Raw genomic sequence first — 23,679 nt, forward strand, 5'->3', positions numbered from 1 at the left:
GGGGGGGGTGATTTTTCCTTAGAAGATAACGTTAGCGATCAATCACAGCAGTTATTGACTTTTTAACTTTTTTAGTTTAGTCTGAAATCTAATATTTTCTGTTGACTGAGTTTTGATTTTATATAATATAAGATTTCTATACTGAATTAAGTATTGCTGTTGTATTTAAACAGTTTTAAAGAAGAGACTGCCCAGTAATGCACCGTTTGAATTTCGAAGAGGTAGAAATTTAATCTATGAATCACACAGCAGGATGTGGTTCGTGGAAATTGTTTTGTAGCATCAAAAGTGTCTGCCCAGACAGCTTTTTAAAAGGATTCAAAATATGCACCCTCACTGAAACTTAAATAGGCAGGTGAAAATAAGGCCAAAGGAAGTGGCACCAGTACTATGAGAATTACAGTGCAGCCTCGTACCAAATTGTACTCATCATTTCCACACAGTATCACTTGAAAGATTTTCACAGGAAGTCTCAGACCGTAGTAAGATGGGGGATGGTTAAACTGGTCATGTGACATAGTTTAGGAGTCTTGGAGGAAACAAGGGGGTGGGGGACAGATGAGAGCTCTGTCACAGATTTCCACTACCAGCAACAAGCAGCACTTGAGCTTCTTCAGCTCTGTGGATGGTTTATTTACGGGGGGAATGTTGCACAATGCGCTGCATAACACTCAAGGTAGGCTTCCTGTGTTTTCATCCGATCCGTTACAGATGTCTGAGTTTGATGTTAAGACTAAAGCAACATTTGTTGTCCTATTGTCCTATTTCTTGAGGTCTTTGCATTGGAGCAGTTTTACTTCTTAGATTGCATTCATTCAGCAGGCCTGTAACCACACAGCTCATCTTATCTGTTTGAGAGTAATCACTTCACTTGCATGACAAACAGAGATCTGTCACATAACTTTAATGATTTAACCTCTCTCCAAGGTAAGTCCTCTTACGGGCTGTATTTGTTTCATATGAGATGACCCAGACTGCCAGTGCCAGTTAAGACCTGGGAACTGTAACTGCATCGCTACTAAATCTAGCTGTTACCTGATTTGCTCTAATTACGTGCATATCTTTTCCATAACACGCCACTCGTAAACCTTACGTTTGAACACCATTAGCATTTTTCTACACCATAATGCTTTTTGGACAGTCTTATAGTTCTTTGCAAAACAGTCATGCACTTTTTATCACGAACTGAGGGCTGAATAATCAGAATCAAAATCAGGAGAAGCCACACTTGCAAATACAGTATTATTTAAACAATGGCATGTTTGCTCAGCATGCATGCCCTGCACAGCACAGCGACAGCACGCTCATTCACTCATTCTGCTACAGAGAAAAACATCTGGGAAATGCTCTGCTGATCAAGAGAACTTTCAGCAAAACTGCAAATGTCTGATAAGACCTTTTTTTCCTGACAAAAGCACAATGTAGGACATCACTGCTTTTGTCTGTGCTGCCATTGTTATGGCCGTACTAAATAAAGTGCCTTGAGCATTTTAAATGAGGACTTGTTATATTTGTGTGACAAATGCAACTAATGATCAGCGGTAAAATTTAATTTAATGGGGTTTTTTTTTTGCAGTAAAGACAGAGGAATCAGCAATGGAAAAAGTCGGTCCAACAACAACAAAGACGAGTAGGTAGAGATGGTAGATGCTTTTATTTTTGTACTAATTCATCTTAAAAAAATCCTGCTGTGGACTAATGTGATGATTTTGTTTTGCAGATGATAAACCAGAGCCTAAAGACCTAAGAAGCAATCCTCCAACCAAAGTTAAACTTCCACCCATCATCAAACCCATCCCACCTCCAGTCAAAGACAAGCCGAACAAGGTTTTACCAAAGTGAGTTTTACAGAAGCGTCTGTGATGTTCTTTCTCACTACTTGTAACTCCATGTGAAACCACTTTCTGGAGACCTGACCAGAATAGTTATTCATATGCAGCCTTTCTAAAGCAAATAGGCCCTCAGAAAATGTCAGGAACACTTTCTCCTCTCTGGTCTGGCACCAACAGTGGAGCATTTAGATGTTAAAGGTTTTTGGTTGCAACCACCAGTTGCTATGGTTTCCTTAAAGAAGAATGCCAGGATGCCTGACATTTAGTGGCTCAGTGGAAATTGTGGGATGAGTCAGATCAGGCCGAAACAGACGAGAGCAGCCCATTTCCTGTTTCCTGAGCAATCGCTCACAAACAGCCTTACACACACAAAATTGAGAAAACAAAAACAGGCCCGTCTTGAGAAGAAGAACACGCTTTTGAAAAGCGTTTCCGTGCAAATTTGCCTTTTTCAGCTTTTTTAAGACTCCTCCTTCATGTTTATCTAAGCTAATCCCACAAGGCTTTTACAGCCAGGCTGATTTTTCAACAAACACATCAGTTATAACCAGCATTTAAAATGTTATAAAACTTAAGTAGTAACTCTGAATACAGAGAATATTATAGTGATTTTTCAAGACTTCATTTGCCATGCTCTGCACCTGCACCTGCACTAGCACCAGCGCCCACTCTATTCAGGAAACCAGAAACCACATACAAACTCTCCAACCCTCTGCGTCAGTATTTCTTCACATCAATAGATTTCTTTTTTTATTTGTCTGTAATTTTAAAAAAAGTGTTCATTCGAAGGTATATTGTTGTTTTCTGTAGAACCAATGGTGATGCGGCTACTGTTCCACCGAAACAACCAGAGGAGAAGGAGACTGACGAGTTTGATGGATTGGAACTGCCGACTGAAAAGCTGAGCCATCCCACAGCAAACAGAGCCAAACCTCCACAGAGGAGACCACCGTCAGGACTCCCCATAGCAGCACAAGTATGTCCGCATTAGCGACCAATACCGATCGATCTGTGTGGCAGTGTGTATAACACAGATGTGAAGAGCTTCACAAGAAACACTCAAATTATAACCTGCATACCCACATGAGTAGGGTTGTCAAAACAAGTCATTCTCAATACTAAAAACGACTGTCAGATAAGATACTCATTTGCAACAGGATTGATGCGGACAGCGTCGTCTTTGCTTCCTTCTGCCGACACACAACTTTTACACAGTACCTGCATGCAGGCGTCCACACAGGCCCTCCCCTTACCAGCAGCTGAAGCAGTTGACATTTACAAGACTACAAGAATAAACACCTGGAGGAATTTTGAGAAGTCAAAAAAGCTTCCATTTTAACAACCCGAACATGGATATTATTGTTGCTCTTGTTCTAATCTTCATTCTTGTTTTGGGGGTTTGAGGGTTTTTTTTTGCTCCTGTGGCATCAAAAATGGTATTGGGTATCAAGTATTTTTCTGGGTATTGATACAGTGTTAACCAATATTTCTGCAGATGAATCAAAGGTTTATCAGTTTTCTGTTTAATTTTGTGCAGTCAGTTAAAGCACAGTTGCTTGAAACAGTCCTTAATAGTTTTAGTGATTCTTATAAATATTGTGTCCATGTTGGGATTAGAACCATTTTTAGCAATAATATACCATAAGCCCATAATACTACTACTACTACTACTAATAATAATAATGTTATTAATTTTGTGCCTCTGCAGTTCACACTTGTGTTGTTGTTATGTTTTGAGACCATCTTCACTCCTGAAGCCCTGAACCTTTATAGACAGTACCCCATGGAGTTGTACATGGGAATGCTAATGATATCTGATATCATTTGAGAGTACAATAAACAGTCTTTACTCTGCCACCTCCCTGGTTTAAAGTCCATGCTGTGTCCGGTTGCACTGATTTGTGCAGTTGTGACTTTAGGGCAGCTAACTGTTATTCCATTCATGTATTTTGGTTCATGCTCTGCATATTGAGAGTTTCTGAAAGGGACCATCTCCTAATGTATGCTACACATGGTCCCAATCAGATTCTTCCGACGCTGTCAGAAGACAATTTTACAGAAAAGTGACCAGTTTTTATGGACAGCCCTCTTGCTCACTGACCAAGAAGACTTGTAATGACTTCTTGGTCATAACAATTCATCTGGAAAAAATGAAAGAATTAGAAGAAAGAGAAAGCGAGCTTGTACTTGACCGCCCAAAAAACCCACCTAGCTGTTAATCCTGCAAAGCTGAAAAACCAGAAATCCTAAGGCATGCTGTGAAGAATGACTATTAGCAATGATTGACATTTAAACTTGACTGTTCTTCCTTTGTACTGCTAGAGCGCCACGGACCAGACAGATGCAGAACCAAAAAAGTTTGAAACGGAGATACTGGCTGGCTTGCAAAAGGTTTGTAACACTCTGTGTTCTGGGTGAAATATGAATGAAATCACATAAGTTTGAGTTCAAAAAGTTGTTCTATGTAGGAAAATGTGCAGTAATATTTTTGACAATTAAAATCATTTCAGACAACAGAAAATCTTCTGCCCACCCCTCCAAAGCCCGATCTTCGACCCAAGACACCACCTCCAGTTCGACCAGCACCACCCAAAGTTCTCGTAGATAACAAAACTGTGACCTTTAAAGACGAGCCAACTGTGGAAAGTCTGCAGGCTGAGATCAAAGAGCTCAGGATGACTTTGGAGCTGCTTGAGAAACGACAGGAGTGAGTACAACTCACTTGTTTTGTAGCCATGTTTGAAACCTGAGACATGACAGGTTTATGACAGGCCTAAAGTTACTTTACAAAATTAAGACAATTTTGTAAAAAAAAGATCTTCATTACATTTCAGCTAACCCTCTTCTAAAATAAAAAAAGAAAGATGCCTTGTAGCACAAACATACACAGGAAGTGAGTAATTCAAACCTAGCAGAGAAATACAAATGAATGTAACTGTGCATGTTCCATCATAGGAAACCCCCCCTCCCTTCCAAACAAAAAAAGCCTGACTCAACAGCTCTTTTGTATCTCTTGATCTGAAACGTTATAGCAGCCTGAGTGATAAACATGTGCCACACTCTGCAGAGCTGTAGACATTTCATTTCCTGATCAGTGATCTTCTTAAGCCTTTTGAACTCACCAACCATCAGTTTGAAACTCAAATTACTGTTGTTCCCTAGTCAGTAGCTGAACGTTTTGCATTATACCAGTAAAACCTTTGACAGTATATATGTTAATTACAGGCAAATACACAAATCCTAATGGGATGTGTGTGAAGACTTCTGTAACTGTATCTCAAGCCGTGTTTGTGTAATCAGTTTTCTAAACGTATAAAAAGATTTTCTAAATGCAACTGATATTTGTGAATGTGTATTCAAGATCAGTGTGTGCATAATGCATGCATAGGTCTGTAAATGCCTACACAGTTATTAATAGATGCAGCTAAACATTTTGATCCAGCAGCTTCCTGCTTGGCTGCTATGGTAGACCTACAAAGGCATGTGGCGATCTGTCTGTAAATCTGAGGTGTTGTCTGCTCTGAGCTCAGACTCACAAGCTCAAACATACCACCGACTATAACACCTGGTGATTTCAAGTATAAAACTGCTGAATGGGGCGGGTCATGGCTGTGGCTGCAGTTGCAAGCTTGACTATAATGAAATCTTAAACTGATTTAGGTTTAACACCTCCGTGTGTTTTCAGAAAGTATAGCGAGTGATAGTTTGTAAAAATATAACAGAAGTCCTTTATTGCTGAGACGTATGTGTGTAAAAACTCGAGTTAGTCATTAACCTGTGCAGTTTGGATCATCAAACAGGCGTTTTTTTTTAGCGAATAAATGTTTTTATTTATTTATTTATTTACCCATTTTAAACAATCCCTGTATGTATTCATTATTTTTGTGGCGTATGGAAGATTGCAATGGGTTTGTGTAGTGTAACCCCAATTTCTCCCAAGGGAGACAAAAAAGAGACTTTCACTTAGACAGCTGCATCTACAAAAACAAACATTTTAAAACATTTGCATATCTGAGTACCAGATTTTGAGGTTTGTGAGTTGTTGTTTTTTTTTTTTAACATAAATTGCACCCACACCAATATAGCATATCTGCAAAAACCTATATTACCATAATAGTTCAATAAAATTAAACTATTGAAATAAATGTCTTTCCTGTTAGAGCTACAGAAGTAACTTTCTAAATGTATTATTATCTTGACTGGCACTGCACAGTGTTGTTGACCTATTTAGACTTACCAGCATCTCCAACCTCCTCATTTTGTTCTCTTTGTCTCTTTTTATAAGGCGAGACATGCAGGAAGTGAAAGAAGAACTGAGGGATGAAAGAAACAAAAGACTAGCATTGCAGGTCAGTGTCTTGACTTCTGTGAGTGTTATTACTTACTGCCTGCTGCATAATGGGTGAAAAAATAAGCAGCAGTTGTGGTTCCAAGATCACGAGCGCAGTATAATCAGTTGTTTAAAAGGGTTCTTTTTATTGTTGTTTCTTACAGGAGGAAGTGCAGAGTTTGAGAATGAAGCAATAATCCCAACACAGACTGGGACTAAGCTGCTTGTCTGACACTGTGCCATGCGAGCTCTTGGACTGCAAATTTCAGAAAATGAAAATTTTTTTCTGACATTGAGAAAGTAAAACAAACAACAAAAAAAACCCTCCCTAAACAGTATAGCTGGAGTTAATATCAAGCTACTCCTATAATGGAGCAAAAGAACCAGATCCTCCAGAAGACTTTTAAGTAACATGCTGTTTGATATTGGAATGCCAGAAATCTCATACAGGTCCTCAGTTGGGTACGCCTGGAAGCAAATTACTGTTTTACATGTTTTCTTTTTTATTACTTTTATTGTGGATTACAGGTTAGGCTATTTTTAATATCAGAATTTGTAATATATGCAGCTGTACATAGGAGGAAATATTGTTAAGTCTTTTACAAAGAGCTAAAGGATAATTTACATCATCATAATGGGCTTTGTTACCTGAATGTCAAGTGAGATACTACTGTCCAAACTATGCCATGTTAGTGAATTTATGCAATGTTGCAAAGATCCACTAGGGGGCCGTATTTGACTTTTTTTTTTTTTTTTACATAAGGTGTTAAGTTTTTCTGTGATTGCTGGGATTTATGGAAATGCCCTGGCAAAATAACCTCACATTGGAGAAGGAAAAATAGAAGAAAGAAATACATTCTTCATCCAAACAGTAACTGTGTTAACATTTAAGATTTAAGCGAGTGGCTCATGTTAATGGATAGTGCCTTAAGAGGGGGAAAAAAGGAAAAGAAAAGAAATAAAACTGTGATTTAATGCACCAGGAGTTTGTGGTCAGTTTGTGTCGGAGAAACACTGACTCACTCTTAAAACACCAAAAGGTGACTCATCAGTGGATGCAGAACACATGGGAGGAAAATTATTGAGAAATTATTACACCCATCGCAGGAACAGCTTTGGACAATGCAGTCTTCACAACATGCTTATGGTAGTGTCTCTGTGAAGAACATATATGAACAATACCTGGAGCTATTTAGGAATCAAGCTCTGAAACTCTCGTGGAAACAAAAAAATATTGTTAATTAATCATGCCCATTATTGATGTGTTCCTTTATGGACAAACAGTAAAACAAAGAGTCTGCTGACAGTGCAGAAACCTTTCATAGGATATCTAAAAACAATAATGTCCTCTCTGTGAAGAACTGCATGTGATTTAAATGTTTATACAAGGTAAGTTCTTCTTACACCAGAGATACACCAATAAAGTGGAATATCTGCACAGATACTTTATTCCTCCGTCTTAGATGGTAAACTCAGCACAGTGTACAGTAACACTGGTGGAATTTAAACTCTGTAGAGAGCACTGAAAATGGAGTAGTGAAAAAGTTATCAGAGCCCAGAGGTCACACACACAAAAAAAATTCCCAAGTTAAATTTAGAAATAATGAAAGATGTTGACAAAGAAAGCGAGACAGATGCTGAAACAAATCTGGATTTGTACAGCTTGTACAGATTTGTGATCTAAGCTTAAAAGGAACATTGTATTCTGATTCTCGGCTCAGCTATTTTTTACTTTAGAACCGTGAAGCTTTGCACAATTAAAAAGCACATCATTTCATAATGCCTGCTCTATAGCCCCTTAGTTGAGCCATCGCCTGAAACAGCAGTAACATTAGCTCCAGTAAGTGTCTTTAAACATCCCCTCCTCCCTAGAAGCCCACTTCCTACTGAGTGTCCAGCTTCCAGAAGCCAAGTAAAGGGCAGCTCAGTGCTTATGAGCACCACCTCCCCCTCTCGAAGACCAAACTGTAAACCTATTATCATATTTTTCCTCATTGTTTAATCGTAAATTAAAGACGTCACCTTTAATGAGGTATCCATACAGATATATTTTCTTATTGTTTAAACTTTGAAGTCAAATAAGTTCAGTTATGGCTTTGGTTACTAGATTTCAATCATGTTGATGTTGACTTAACTTTACCTATGTAAAAAATACACATATATATGTTGGATCTAATTGCCCTAAGCAAAATGAAAATGACACTGTTCACAATATTTAGTCGTGACTCTAGTAAAAGATATTTTTTGGACTCTTAAAAGGACTGCACACAATCAAAGCTACTAATTTCTCTAAGCCACTGACCACAGGAGAACCTTTTCCAAGACCTCAACACAGAAGATGCTATCAGAAATCGGAGACCCGAAGGCAAACCTGAGCCCTATCTGGTCCTGCAGCACAAGGACCAGACCGGCTTCAGGGTGCCCAAAAAAAGGAATATTATTGCCTTACAATGATGTGTATTTTAGTGCATACTAACCCTCTCTATGGATTTACAGATGTGTCAAGAATTCATGCTAACATTTATTGTAAATCACCAAACCGCTGAAGGGTGACTTGTGATAATATTCAACACAAACACACCACCAGTGTGGACAATTCATCAATGTTCTGTAAGTCTTTACTGGCAACCAAACATTGTTCCAAGCTATAAACTCACATGGAACAGATTTATTACACTAATACACAGAGTTGATATTGGACATCTAAGCTCTGAAATTCAGAGCAGCTGAGCTGTGGGAGTGATGATAGCACGTCTCTGAAGACCACATTAGAAACAGAGTCTGACTTTAGTCATTATGTGAAGCGTTTGGGGCCATTACCCTGCACGAGACCACAGATGGAATTAGGCTGCCAAGTAAGCACCTTGTGTGCATGAGCCATGCTAATGGCCTCTGTGGTCAGCTCTAAACAAAACACCTCCAACATACAACCTAGTCCAGAGAAACTGGGCAATGAGTGCAGCAGAAGGTTGCAAGCGTCATCGTTGGATTAAATTCAATTTCATTTTCACTAATAACTGGCTAATAACTACATCCAAGTTTACAGCAGTGACCCAGACTTGGAGGGAGCTATGGGAGACCCTCTCCACCACAGGAGGCATCCAAAACCAATTCATCCATTAACACTGCCATTATTTTTCTCTAAATCTGAATCAAAAGCACGAAAAAAAAAAATCATAATGGGCATATGAAACAGTAAAAGCACCAAGAAAGACAACCATGAGGTCAACAGAATAAGAGAAGAGGTTAGCAGGTTAGCATTGTAGTAGAAAGTAAATTAGGATTGGGTTGCAGGAGAAGAAATTAGCCACGAGCATATAAAAGGTTATCAACCAAAAAATGAGCAGTTTTAGCAGATATTATCAGGCAGCTCCGAAAAAACAGACAAGCAATCAAAAACAAAAAAAACAAAACAAAAAAAAAATGCAGGTGAACAGCCTAACAGCTCAGTGCTGCACTAACAAGCTAGCATGTTCACGCAACATCCTAATGCCCATCTTACATATATGGAATAATTTGAAGTTAAACGTGTAAAACCAACAGGTCACATAAGTTGAAAAGATTCATGTTCCAGAGACGCTGAACATGTCAGACAAATCTTAGCACTAGAGGTCTGTGGTGTAGACCACAGAGTTCATGGAACCTGGCCAAGAGCCTTATTCCAACCCTGCTTCAGCTTCGACTGCAAAGGCAGTGGCAACAGGTAGCAGAGTTAGCATGTATTAGACTAAAAAGCTAGCAGGCTACTTAGCTTTGTGGAGGGAAACATTAGCTGTTGTAGTTTCCGGATGTCAGCGGATGAAAGAAAACTGTGTTAAAGTGGCCAAGAGCCAAACTGAATAGTTGTATCAAGAACAAATGTGCATCAAGCACAAATGTGAGAAACCTTTCTCCTGTTATAAATTATACTTTGCTCTTTCTTTCTTTCTTTCTTTCTTTCTTTCTGAGTCACTCCCTTTACAGATCAGATTAAAACAGGCTGTAAAAAGCAGCAAACATCACAAGATCGTTTGTGACAAAATTCTTTTATTTTCACACTGTATTTGTTTAAATTTGAGAAATTGAGAAATAAAAGTGGCAAAAGTGATCTTTCTCCATCTTTATTATTATTATTATTGAAAATATATTTATGGCCCAAAGGTGTAGTGATTCTTGTTATGTTTTTCTGACATTTTGACATGTTTGCTTATTTTATTTATTTATTTATTTATTTATTTATTTATTTTTTATTTTTTATTTTTTTTTACATGATTAGATCTATTAGATTTGTACACACTGATCAGCCACAGCATTAATATATCAATAGCACTGGATATCATGTTGCAATACTAATGTTCTTCCTGAAAAACTTTGAGGTCTGGATTTTATTTTAAAATTCAGTACCTGTTCCTCCCATCCCAGTAAGCCTTACAAACGTGGTATTTATTCTTCCACATTTCAGAGCTGTTTTAGCAGTGCAGGAAGAACATCAACAATTAGATAGAGTTTCATTTTGAAGCTGATCAGTATATACCTTTGGACTTCAGTATCTGATGTTGTTGAATACACGTATATATGCTCATGAAGTGCTTTGATTTATCCTGCAAATTCATTATCCTATAATGTGAGAATTGTTAGTGGAAATAGTCTTTGTTTAAACAAACAGTTCTTTTTTACTTATTGACACTTTCATTTTTCATTTATTACATACACAAATCTACTTTTCATTTCTGTAATTAAGCACCAAGTTTAATAGACTGATTACTTCAAGTGTCCCATCATTCCCCACATTCACTCCACATCTCTTCCATATGAATTATTCAGTCCTTGAGACCTCCATTGGTTTGGTTAATCAGTCAGATTTATCAATGCTACATAAGAAGTGCAATATCTCAGTCTGCTCTGTCAGAGCTAAGTATGTCAAATATGACTAATATCCAGTCACTTTGTATCTAACGCAGGCTTTCGGGCTTGAGGGACACCAGGCCCACCGAAAAGTCTATGTCTCATTTCCTCAGGGCTCACTTTCCTTAGCCTCATGTTTCTTAGTAGTAATGCACTCTTCCAATAGTTCCCGTTCCTGTCCCCAGGATATCTGGCTGGCCGTTCCTCCAGATCTCTCGGATGATGCGTTCCCTCTCCTCCAGTCGCTGTGCACGCTCCAGCTCTTCGGCTGAAGTAAACACATTCACGCTCAGTGTCCCATCCGACTGGCTGGTGTGATTGCCAACAGAGATTTCTGTGGTGGGCAACGGAACAGTCGCCTCTACATCGTCCACTTCTTCATCTTCATCATCGTCATCACTGTCCTCATCCTCCTCGTTGATGTCCTTTAAGTTTTTTTTCTCAGGAGTGGAGGGGGTAATGGTAGTGCGTGGCTTGCAGGAGATCCGAATCACCAGTAGGCAGAGTGTGAGTATCAAGCCAAAACACACTCCAAGCACAAAGTAAAGGCCAAAACTCTCTGGATTTGCTAAAGAAGGGACAAAAACAAACTGCATTAGATACAGTTAAATGTTGTTAAAAAATGAGAGGCAAATTCACACTGTGGCTTACCTTTGATGTGTGCATAGGCAGCAATGCTGTTACTTAGGAGGTCCATTTCCTTTTTCTTCACATCCATGGTGACTCGGTTTTCTTCTTTTACACCTGTAGCAGACATTTGACACACAATATTTAATCTGACTGCTATAAGATACAAGACACTTAATCAATCAGTTCTCTTCCAGGTGCCTAAAGTCGCTTTTGAAATATCTGCCAGACTTCTTTTCCTCCAGGTTTATATTCTGTGCAGTGCCGGGATGTCAAACCCACTGACCACAACATTCTTCATATGCCTGGTGGGTGGGATGAGGCCTTCGAGTCCCCAACAAAAGCTCCTTTGTGTCACTATTAACTACTAGCTTGATGTGAGATCATCATAATGCATTTGGCACATGGCACTTTGCCTCAGCCATTCTCTCTGAACCATGACAACCCTATATAAATGAGGTCAAGAGTCAATTTCCCAAGTAGCCACAACGGGCTCCTTCGTGTCAGATGGGACTGTCAGATCGATTTGTAAAGCTCAGAGGAAGCAGCCAGTGCACGGTTGACATTTTTCTAATGTTTAGCCATTGTTTCCTTGACATTTAAGCTGCCTTATCCTCCCATATCATGTCAGTCAAATGAACTTTGTTGTGCTTCTTCCGCTGCTATGTGCAGCCATAACTTCTGTCACTACCCAAGGATGGCATCATAGAGCTGCACCAAGTTACATAAAAGAGTGCTGGTGACAACAGAAGAAAGACCAGTTCAGAATAACACACATACACACGTTAGCACCATCCCTCTTTAGAATGTGCTTTGTGTTGTGGCTGACTGTGGAAAAAAAACCCATTCTGTTCACGAGATATGATGACGAGCGCTGCAACCATCTCACTCTAACCTGTGTGCGCTCTTCTCTAAGTTAAACCACATGTCACTGTGCCTATAGAGATCATATGGACTCGTTCATATTGCACAAACCACATGTTTATGTTTCCATTTACCTCTAAATTGCACCCAGTGATAATCTCAATGTCTGATCTCTATCATGATGTGACTACCTCAATAATTTATTTAGCATGTGTGCTTACTTGTTGATGGAACTTTTAGTAAAATTCAAGCATGAAACCACACATGTGTAAACCATATGTAATATGGCCCACTAATGAACTTTAAAACACAGCAAACATTCTCTTGTAAAAGTAGAAGTAAACAGAAAGGGGAGTGCAGATAAAGTATAAAACTTACCACAAAAATGAAACTATGGAGCTTCAGTTCCAGTTCATATTGTTCTGAGAAGTTGGAGAACAGATGAAAAATTATCACGCTCCTCTTTTCTCTCTGCTGTTGGATCACGGCTTGTGATCTTTGGTCTTCAGGCTAAATAGTTGATTTGGCCACCCTGAAAAAAAGAGCAAATACACACACAGACACGTCAAGCTATGTTAGAGCCAAACTCAGTGAGGCGTCTGCAATGCAAACAAAGACAGACCTATTGCAGGTTACGTGGTCCAGCAGGAGACCAGAGGCAGACTTTTTGCATTTTTTAGTGCTTAAGTTGTTCCAACATAGAAAAAAAAAAACACAGGTATGGCCAAGTTGTGCATATTAGTGTCATAAAAGCAACCTGAAAAGTAACTTTTTTTTTTTTTTTTGCTAAAAGAAAAAGTACATTTTTTTTTTATGTCTTTAAATACATTTGATTAGATCTTGGGAACTAAATTATTTTGTGATATGAACTTAGTGGGACTTTGTTCTATGACTTGAAGATACTCCACATTTAGACTTTTATGCATAGAAAGCTGGGAACAACATCAGATCCAATTACAAAGATACTAGCAAAATGAGTACTGACAGCTAAAAAATCCCCAAAAACATAGGGTCCCCTTCTGGCTCTGTAGGGAAAAAACACCTATTAGATGTAAAGCTGTCATCAATAGCAAAATACAAGTGAGGTGTTTCCACTCTCCAGCCTCAGGGACCTGTAATGCTGCTCTCTCATTGCAGCATTGTGCAAGGATGACAAAACAGAACATTTTGAACTTTGAACAAGTGACACGAACTTGAGATTTTTCTTTTTGTTTCTAGCACCTTGAACAATAACAATCAATTTTCTATACTTACTAAAAGCCCTATAACATCCTGGGGGTTTTGCGGTTTACATGCCAGGTGCAGAGCTGAGCGCTGTGAAAATGCTGAGCTGTGGAGTTTTTTGACTTGCACCCCTGTTTAGGAAAAAAGATCCTCTGCCAGCAGCAGTTGGTTTAGCAGAGCCTCTGAGCTTTCCAGGGCAGATTTTGATCTTGCTGACTCTTGGCAGATCCTATGCACTCTACACAGTGCCTAACTGAAACAGCACTTGGGGGGGCCAAGTGACAGAGCGGCCGCTGTGGGAGCATGCTTTCCAGGCTGACCACCTTGAGCCGTACAGGAGGCAGCTGCTCCACGATGCAGTGATAGACCCGTGCACTGTCTTCCAAACAAGCTTCCTCTCTTTATAAAAAGTATAAAAAGTAGATAAACAAATAATGAACAGATTTATTTCCGATCTCCTGCTGAGGCGAATCCCACTGGATGATAGAATCCACATAATGGAATCTATCATCATTATCCAAGCCGAGCAGAAAAGCACAGACTTTAAATGAAATATTTTGTTTTTGTCCCAGGGGTAATAAAGTAAACGGCTCGGATGACTACAGTCTTTTTAAGCCAAGGTCAAAGCTAATGATTGGATACCTAAAGAACATTAACTGACCTCTACTCACACCGCTATGCAGCAAAACAGAGCTTTAGGATCTTGGCATTTGTTACTGGTGGCTAATGATAACTGGAGAGCTGTTTAAAACCTATTTAAACACTAATTATCCTGGCTTGTTGTTTTGTTGTGTGTTTGTTTTAGTCAAACAAGGAAATTATTAACAGACCTGCTCCTCTGCAGCAGCATGCACTGTATCATGACTCAGTTCTCAGTCATGTTCTCAAAGTGACCCAATCTGTTTTTCTTTTGCAGGTTTTGCACAACCCGAAAGCTTTAAAAAGGAGACCTTCATTATAAGAAAACAGTCATGCTTTGGGGATTTGATGTATCATTTCTTTCCATCATGTTTTACTCAAACAGTTGTTAAGTTTTTAGCTGCCTGGAAAATATTGTGACCTTACTCATCTGGTTCGAGGTGCAGAAAGAGGCATTTCTTTTGAAATTCTGCCTTTTTTGGCCCTGTTAAGGTAAAAAAAAAAAAGGCAGAATTTCTGAGGGTCTCATACCCTCAGGTCAAAGACTTAGGCTCACCCCGTCTGAGGTCTTCTTCATGTCTCTGAATATTAAATAATCACTCAAATCATCATCCTGACATTATTTTCTTTTTTTTCTGTGCGAAACACACAGTCTATATTTTATGTCCTGTTATATCAAAACAACTATTATTCCAGTAACAAATGGAAAGGGCATCAACTAAATTACCATTCATCTCTGTGCATGTGTGTGTGTGTCACTCAGCAATGAGCTGTTTGTGTCAGATCACTGCAGAAGCCAAGATAAACACATCGTGACGTTGTGGCCTGAGAAGAGGTCAGGCGCTATTTTTGACCCGGCATTGTTTGCTTTGGTTTAGAAGAAATAGCTGAGTGGAGGACCAGCTACAAAATGTTATGCAGTGTGATATTTTTGCTGTTGTGGTGATAACCACAACTGCTCTTCCTTCCCACAAGGTTTATCCCTTTCCACAGAGGCAACATCCAGGGCAAAGCCTTTCCTCTGCTTCATTGTCTTAGATAAGTAGGTTGAGACAGAATAGACTGGGCTGTTTACTGTACACAGATGTCAGCTGAGCAGTTTATCAGGTGGCTCCTTAGATGGGCAGCTTTCCAAGGCAAAGGTCTGTCACAGAATAGACGCACTTTCCCCCTTGGATAGTTCACCAGTTACAGTAGTTTCATAAACCATCCAACCATATTGCTCCTTTTCCACAATGAAAAAGTCAAAGTTGTAACTCTTCAGTGGAATTTACGCGAGGAGTCAAGCCACATTTGATTTATACACAGAACATGAAAAGGTCAGATTACACAAGGAAGCCTGTCTGTGTTATTTCCGCATTGTAATGACACACACTGAACCACAGAAGAAAATAAATATTTTTAATACCTCCAATTTCTTTGCAGCTGCAATGATTCCTAGCACAACAGACAGTGTGTCTGTGGTTTGCCTGGGATGAAACTTCACAAAATGAAAATGCCCAGATCTACATGCACACACAGACTTTCTCTAGTAGCCAAGATCACAAAAGCTGCTGTTACACAGCAAAGTCTCCAGTGTTAAATTAACACTATTGACAGTGTTATATGTTTAAACGTAACCTAGTCAGTTTTGAAGATTAACAAAGACTAACACTGAGCAGTGCTGATTTTCTAACACTGGAAAATAACTCAAAATGTTAGAAATATTCCAGTGTTAGAAAATCAGCACTGCTCAATGTTAGTCTTTGTTAATCTTCAAAACTGACTAGGTTACTTTTAAACATATAACACTGTCAAAAGTGTTAATTTAACACTCAACAGTGTTGTATTTAACACTCAGAGGTGTGGACCCATATAGACACTCTCCAGTGTTAATTTAACACTGGAGATTTTGCTGTGTAGGATTTATAGCATCCTTTTTTGGTCTTAATTATGCTCTTATTCTGTAGCTGCCGATAGAAAAAAAAAAACTCTAAATGATTCACAACATCAAACAAGCGTATTATTTCCAGCTTTCAGATCTCATTCTGAAACCGTGCAAGTTCCTGTAAAAAGAAAAAAAAAGATTTACTGAATCATAGCTTCGTTTTGGCTCACATGCCAAAGAATGTGAAACTGTATCACAAAAATATCTGCTGGATGTATGTGCACACCATTTATCAGACACCTGTAATCAAGCCAGCGAACCGTCTCCAAGCACTCAAACATAATGGAATTTCAAGTTCTCCGCAAAACAGCAGAAGTGCAGTAGATTACTTTCCACTTGGTAAATAGAAACATTGTCCAAACCAAGATCTCTGTCAACTGTGTCTGTGAAAGCATTCATGGATGTCCACAGGGTGAAGGGTAATTTCTTCTGGAAGTGCCTGTATGTTTTCTTCAGACGGCGGAGGGTTGCACAGGGCTGCATTTCTGGAGAAAGTAAGAGTACATTTCTTCCAAGTTACTCTTGACACCAACATCTTGGATTTCAAGCTATGATTTCTGTCAGTTCTGCTACCCCGTTGTGAAGGCTTGACAGGAAGGTTGTTCCATTTGGAAACAAAAAATTCATAAGGGTAACATCAGGAAAGATGCAGAAACCCAGGCTGAACATGAGCAGACACAGGTTGGAGAGTTTGAGAGTGTTTGATCGAGTGTAGTATTTATCAGCAAAAAACAATCAAATAAAGCCAAATTTTTTGCTAGATAACTTTTAGAAAAATATTGAAAGGACAGAGATATGGTATTCTTTAACCATTAATCCAGCTGAGGGTTGTGGGAGGGCTGGAACCTAGCCTAGCTGTCATGGGGCAAGCGATAAGGTACAAACTGCCAAACTATCACGGGGCTAACATCCAAAGACGGACAATCAGTAATGCTCACAGTCACACCAATTTAGTATAACCAGTTAACTTAACAAGCTTGTCTTTGAACAGTAGAAGGAAGCTGGAATACTGAGGGAAGGTGCACTCCACACAGAGGGGTGTAGCTGGCCAGCAGATCTGAACCACTGCTCTTAAAATGCTTCTTAAAAGCCAAACGGTTAGAAAAATGATCAAACAGTTAATAACTAAATCAAGTATTTTTTTAAATTAATGATATGTTTCTTTCCACCATTTATTTAAACAGAGAGTGGTTAACGTAACTTCTCAGAAAAAGATGTGTTTTAGGAAGAGCTTTAACATGCAAATAAGATAAAAAAAAAAGCTTTTTGGGGCTGACAGTGGAAATGAGAGTTGAAAATATAAAGTATACCTGCTGTCTTGTCCTGGCTCTTTTGTCCATTTAGAATCACACTGCTTACAAAAGCAGATGAAGTTTTCGCTGTTATCACAGACCAGCAGGATTTCAAACTTCCCATGAATTTAAGTGCCTGTGGGGCTTCAAACCACATTTGCAGGTGAAGACTATGAGCATCGTCCAAAGCGAATGAGAGGTCCTCGAGTGCAGGTTGTCTCATTACCTCAAGCTTCCAAGGTCAGCATTTATTTCCAGCCTCAGCTCAAGAAAAGTTTGATGAGCACAGTGAAAGCTTTGTCTGCTGATGACTGAAGATTGTTTTGCCAATATGAACATGAAGACTTTCAGTTTTCAAGAACTACTACAAGAACCCAACCACTCGCAGTAGTTTGACAGAACATGACTAAATCATCGAGAAAAAAAATTACCCATGTAACATTCACGGTTGGTAAAAACAAACAGAATTTCAATCATATTTGACCCCATTCTGAACTACTCACCCTAGCTACAGCCAGCTGCAAAGACAAACAGCATAGCAAATTTAAAAGTCAGGACATGCCCAGCTTTTATTAAGTTTCCTCTTGAGACTCTTAGAGAGTCTTGAATGTCTTGAATATCTTTTAGTGTTGGATACGATGCTGAAAAAGACCTTTGGTTTTTATGCGTTGATGGCTCTGGGCACTGGGTACTGTATTTTACATAAGCCTAATGAACAACAGCTTTTCTTTCAAGGACAAACCCTTTTCCAGGAGTGAACACAAACTCCCGGCAGTATTGTCAGCCAATTATTTTACAACAGATATTTAGCTTTCAACAACAGTTAGGTTAGGAATTCACTGTCCAACGTCATGGCAGTGGTAGACTCAGGGCAAAGCATCTCTTGCCCTGATTAATTCCTTTCCATCTTCATGTCATGAAGAAGTGAACCTCAGTGTACTGCTCGCCCTGTGGAGAATATGTTTTGTGGGTTATGGCAGGTAATGGGAGGGTAATAGAGATGCAGGACTGAGCTTGGGGTTAGAGCAAGTGGTTAATAGCACCCAGATGTGTTCCTGATATGAGGGAGAGAGAGAATGCTTTGCTATGTAAATCAGGGAGAGATTTCCCATGCTCCTTCTTAATACTGACGTCATCAAGGTATAAGTCAAATAGCTGATGGCAGTAGGGAATCCAATTTATGACAACCATTGTGTGTTGTGCTGAAAAGGTTTATTTATATATTCGTGTGTGTACAGTTTTTTCTTATAGGTTGTTTGAGTAATTCCTGGATGTTTAGATCGATTCATTTGAGCATTCCTCTACAATTCCCTAAATTACTTTGGGCTTTAGATCAGCACAAATTGAAATCTCCAAAAATAGAGACATGATCTCATCGTTTTCATTGATCTTGGCCATCATCCAGCAAGCAAGCCAGCACCACATACTGTATCAATTACATGGACCCTACGGATTACTCTGTGACACAAAACACGTGTTTGCCCTTTCCATGATTGGGCCCATACAGCTCACTGTAGGCTATCCACAAATATGTTGCAGTTCCAGTAGATTTGGGGAGTTTCGAAGTGTTGCTCTGGCAGGACTGAGTTTGTGTAGTGAAAGTGAAGGCTGCTTGTATGACTATTTTAGGGGCTGTTGAGGTAGTGGCTCCTACTGACTTCTTTTAGTAACCAGTAGCAATTAGAAAAACAGCACTGTCATCTGTTATGGTTAACTCTTAGATCATGATAGTGTCATATTTTTACAATAGAGATGTGAGGAGGTGCTTAGAGCACAGATCATAGCATAGCTTAAAAATGATAGTTTATAAGATGGCATGGTGCTCTAAAACGAATCCTTTCAATTTTCTGGGTTTATTTACAGCAAGACAAAAATAAAAATGTGACATGGCTTTTGCTGACAGTGCTTTTGTTGTCACTTGAGCTAATTTTATGTGTTCTTGTAGGGTGTAAATATTACTTAACATAATAGCCAAGTTATTGTTGATTGTTATATCTGCAGAATAATGCCTTGAGTTTGGGCCTAAATAACGTTCATTCAGCTCTTGTCATTGTTTCAAACAGCAAATGTACTAAATATTGCAGCCTAAGCAAAAATATGCCCACCACACATTTATGCATGCTCAAGCACATTTTTTCAACGTGTGTCTTTTCCTGCATGCCCCTCTTCTTCCAGTATGTGTGTGTCCAGCTGCAAATATGTCTCAGCATACATGTATCCAAGATAGGAGTGTAAGCTTAGGCAAACCCACTGGACTTAACATGTCAAACATCCACTGAAATCTAAAGACCAGACTGTCTAGGCCAGTGGGGCTCCCGCTAGAAGACAATAAGCCCTGAGTCCTGGAAGGCATCACCGGCTAGTCGAAGCTTTGCTAAACATAGTTTTGGAGACACCTCATTTATCAAACTCATATTTGTCAGTGACCTAAAATATATATATTTTTTATGTGTTAGCTATCACCTTTTGACCAAGGCCATATAACTGTTAAACAAAACCGCTGTTAAAAGTGCAGTAATTAAATCTGTATACATATATGAGTGTGTTAAAAGGGCGTTAAGGTGAAACCAGCTGCTGCTTGATGAATGACATGATTTTGGAGCTGTGTTTTTACCTGATGAAAAACTAGACGAGTGATAAACACTCACCATTTTTCCCACATTTTCAACCCTGGTAACAACAGTTAGCGGCTATAATAAAACCACCAGCACTAACAGTTAAAAGGAGAAGGCCTGCTGTTTAAATGGAGCACTTTGTTTTGGGGCTGGGTGTTGTTCAGAGAGATCTGCTGATGATCATCTGATCCTGCATGACTTCATATCCTAGCCTAAATATGCCCCATGAAACCATTATCACAGCATCTTCACTGTAAATAAACCATTTTTTGGCAAAGCATTTTTTTTCCCCATGCAGTGGTTATCAAAGGCACTCTGACCTTAGGACAAACATATGCTGTACATCCAGATATGAAACAAACCACTGCAAGTTTAACTTTAAACCCAACTCACCTAAAAAGATGTCAGCGACAATCAATGTGAAATTAAAAAGTGATGCACAAGACAACTACAGTATTTCCACTGCATGGAATGTTAAAGTTGGAACAAGCTGAAAATACTCCAAGGAATAAATCTAGGTAAAGTGGTTCATTGGTGTTGGCTGACATTTTTTCATTTACTTTCTTTGGCATTCCCATCTTTTGTAACTTTTGTTTGGGACAATTTGCAATACTGAGCAACCAACAGTGAACTCCTGATTCAGCATTTTTCCATCTGTCCAAGTTATGTCCAAGGGACATAAGAGGCACACTAAATGCATATGCATTAAGATCTAATTCGCTTAATTCATGCACTGATGGAAAATTACCTCATTGCTCTTACTTCAATTTTTAATATAATTGTTCTCTCCCAAAGCCAAGAACTGGAAACATGAAGTTTGATGCGGTGGTCTACACAGGGGACTTTGAGAATGCTTACTGGGATGCTTTTGTGATAACAATGCATTGTTCACATTTGATAAAACAGCACTGTTGCCCAATTTTGAGTCCTGCTAAATCAGCCAAATGTATGTACACACTATACCTCTGCAGGGCTTCAATAGCATTACATCATTACAGGCTGTTTGTTCATGTGTAAACATAAATTACAAAGAGTAACGATAATATATCTAGCTGCCTATATTAGCCCTTCTCTTGCACTGGGTTTGTTTATGAATGCTATCCATTGGGCTAAGTTCTTTTGACTTATCCTGGCTTTGTGTGGATTGAAACTTTCTGCAAACAGATTGGTACCATGGGACTTTAGACAAGCAAATCAAGTCAGAATCTGACCTTTCACCTCTGAGTAAATGGAGAGAGTTATCAACCATCCTCAGGACAGATAAGACAGGCCAACTGACAAGTGAGTCAACTGGGTTTTGGAAAAAGAAAAGTCTGCTAGTATGAATAGCTTGGAGAGGTCATGCAGAAGTCAAGTCTTGATAATCAGGCTCCAAGGGGTCATTTAACCCTGTTACATGCTCTTCCTATGGGAGATTATCTGATTGAATGTGGGAGGCTACACTGCAAGCAGTCCACTCAGATAGTGTGAATAAAAAGACACTGGAGAGCAGCTCCAGCCTCCACCCATCAGCGCTCTTCTCTCTGATAAGAGGTGCTAACCACAATCATCCAGCAGAAAGCTAGAACTAATGGAAATGAGGCATATGGTCAGCTGCTGTTGACCATGATCTTCTCTTAGTGCTTATGCAAAAAAAAAAAAAAGGAAAAGAAAAACTGACAGATGAATAGAGCCATAGGCACCATGTGTGCCCTGCTTTTAAAATTCTCTCACCTCTCTTATTTTACTGTAAGAATCTGCTCTTTTGTGGCCTTAAAAACACAACAAAACAGCAACAGGATGTTTGCTTATATTGAACCTTTTATTAGACAACTATCTAGTGGCTTTAAGTTTAGAAATGATGTGCAGAGGCACAGGAAATCCAACTCTTCTGTCCTGTCTCAACTGGTGCTGCATCAGCTCTTCTTAGATCTGTTACAAGCTAAAAACACTTTAACTCAGCTCTGATGCACTGACACGGCAGATGAGGATCCAGCTTAGTTCGAGACAGTAGATTGTAGTAGAACAACAACGTGTTTTTATGTAAAAAAGATGCCAGGTGCTTAAAAGGTTTGAAGAATGCATTCACACTGCTGTTACTAAAACTCAGTCACTTCACTCAAGCTTCTCTAAACCTTTGAACACAGTTAATCAAAACAGAAACAACTGCAGATAAGCTGCTTTTTCTTGTAAAAACTTACCAGACTCGCTGTGATGAAGACCAGATATCAGACTTTGTAGCACAGGAAGGTTTTCCCAAAACCAAGCATCTCTCTAAACTAAAACAAATTAAATCTCAGACTCTCTCTAATACAGGAAAGAGTTAATTTAAAAAAAAAAATAGTGTTCGTGATTCACAGGAGTTTCTATGATATGAATGTTAAACTCACCCGTCACTCTTGAGAGAAGCTGTTCAGTCCTCGCAGAAAGCAAACTGCAAATCTTAATCTTCCTTCCCTCCAAATTTTGAATTAGAGAAAAGGAAAAAAAGAGCACGGCATTAAAAGCAGCCTTGACTGTTGCTCTGTTGCTGCTGTGGTCAAGTCCTGAAGGGAGCGTGTGTTTGCCTGAGTATGTGTACAGGGTCTGGGGAAGAGGTGGTAACTTCCTCTGAAAGTTGGAGACGGAGCAAGTAACAGAGTTCTCTCTCTCCCGGTTCCAATCTACAAGCAGGAAAAGCTGTCACACTATCCCTCTTTCAGATGAAAAAAAGAAAGAAAGAGGAACAGCCAAAAAAGGGCAAGCTCCAAGAAGAGGGGAGGGAGGAAAGCTGTGGTGTGTGTAGTGTGGTGAGGGTGTGTAGGAGCACTGGAGAGCGGGGGTTCCCTCTGTTGTTGAGAAAACAGGCAAAACGCAACTCCAGGAATATTAGCCCAAGTTTTTCCATGCAGTTTGACAAGAAACGAAACAATATGTTACATGGTGTAAGAACTGCTGTTTTGTGGCTTTGCACTTTTTCACCCAAGCATCTAAACGTTTAATGGGTGTTGTGAATAGCTTCAGGAAAATGCTGGATTACAAATCCTAGTCTTCTTTCCCTCCAAGCTATTTTTTTAAAAGAACATTTTCTTTTATGAGGAAGAGATCAGTTCTGCTCTCAAGTGTGTTGATAGAAAACTTTGTGCAGGCCGCCGGTTTGTTTTGTGTAGTTTAAAGACTGTAAGGCAGGGAACAGCAGCTACCTAGATCTGTCACGTCTGAGTAATCTGCTTAATAACTGACATTTGAAAATGTCAAGTTGCATTGCTATGGAGAGAATACATGCTGAAATTGTTTGTTGTGGTGAATTCTAGTTCTCAGTGTATGCCTCTCAATCTCAAGAGAATAACCAAGAATACATAACATGCAATTTTTGTGCTCTAATCTTTGCACATATTAAATAAAACATGTTAATTAGTAACCTTTAGAGATGTTAGCAGACAGACCCAGGATTCCTAATTCCCCTTGTTTATACTGTTAATGCTCA

General features: G+C 39.2%; 2 protein-coding genes across 4 annotated transcripts in view; one reads left to right on the forward strand and one right to left on the reverse strand.

The window, feature by feature from the left end:
• The window catches only part of sh3d21 (SH3 domain containing 21), an 11,936-nt gene extending 5,468 nt beyond the window's left edge, over positions 1-6,468 (forward strand). Inside the window, exons 11-17 of the mRNA XM_005925564.3 lie at positions 1,577-1,630; positions 1,721-1,838; positions 2,643-2,808; positions 4,155-4,223; positions 4,343-4,539; positions 6,118-6,181; positions 6,327-6,468. Of these exons, the coding sequence (XP_005925626.1) occupies positions 1,577-1,630; positions 1,721-1,838; positions 2,643-2,808; positions 4,155-4,223; positions 4,343-4,539; positions 6,118-6,181; positions 6,327-6,359 (701 nt within the window). The 3' untranslated portion in view covers positions 6,360-6,468. The remainder of the gene's footprint in view (positions 1-1,576; positions 1,631-1,720; positions 1,839-2,642; positions 2,809-4,154; positions 4,224-4,342; positions 4,540-6,117; positions 6,182-6,326) is intronic.
• A 406-nt stretch (positions 6,469-6,874) lies between these two features.
• eva1ba (eva-1 homolog Ba (C. elegans)) lies at positions 6,875-22,882 on the reverse strand. Of its 3 annotated transcripts, XM_005925565.3 has the most exons (5): positions 22,604-22,882; positions 22,415-22,492; positions 12,916-13,069; positions 11,698-11,790; positions 6,875-11,614 (listed from the first exon to the last, which is right to left on the reverse strand). In XM_005925565.3, the coding sequence occupies exons 4-5, from the start codon at positions 11,762-11,764 to the stop codon at positions 11,187-11,189; spliced, it is 495 nt and encodes a 164-aa protein (XP_005925627.1). In that variant the 5' UTR covers positions 11,765-11,790; positions 12,916-13,069; positions 22,415-22,492; positions 22,604-22,882; the 3' UTR covers positions 6,875-11,186. The 3 variants fall into 3 exon arrangements, with proteins under 3 accessions (XP_005925627.1, XP_005925628.1, XP_005925629.1); XM_005925566.3 differs by lacking the exon at positions 22,415-22,492; XM_005925567.3 differs by lacking the exons at positions 22,415-22,492; positions 22,604-22,882 and adding an exon at positions 13,792-14,003.
• Positions 22,883-23,679: the final 797 nt, after the last annotated feature.

This window comes from Haplochromis burtoni, unplaced genomic scaffold (assembly GCF_018398535.1).
Source record: "Haplochromis burtoni strain Fernald_Lab_line unplaced genomic scaffold, NCSU_Asbu1 Contig_84, whole genome shotgun sequence".
Taxonomy (NCBI): Eukaryota; Metazoa; Chordata; class Actinopteri; order Cichliformes; family Cichlidae; genus Haplochromis; species Haplochromis burtoni.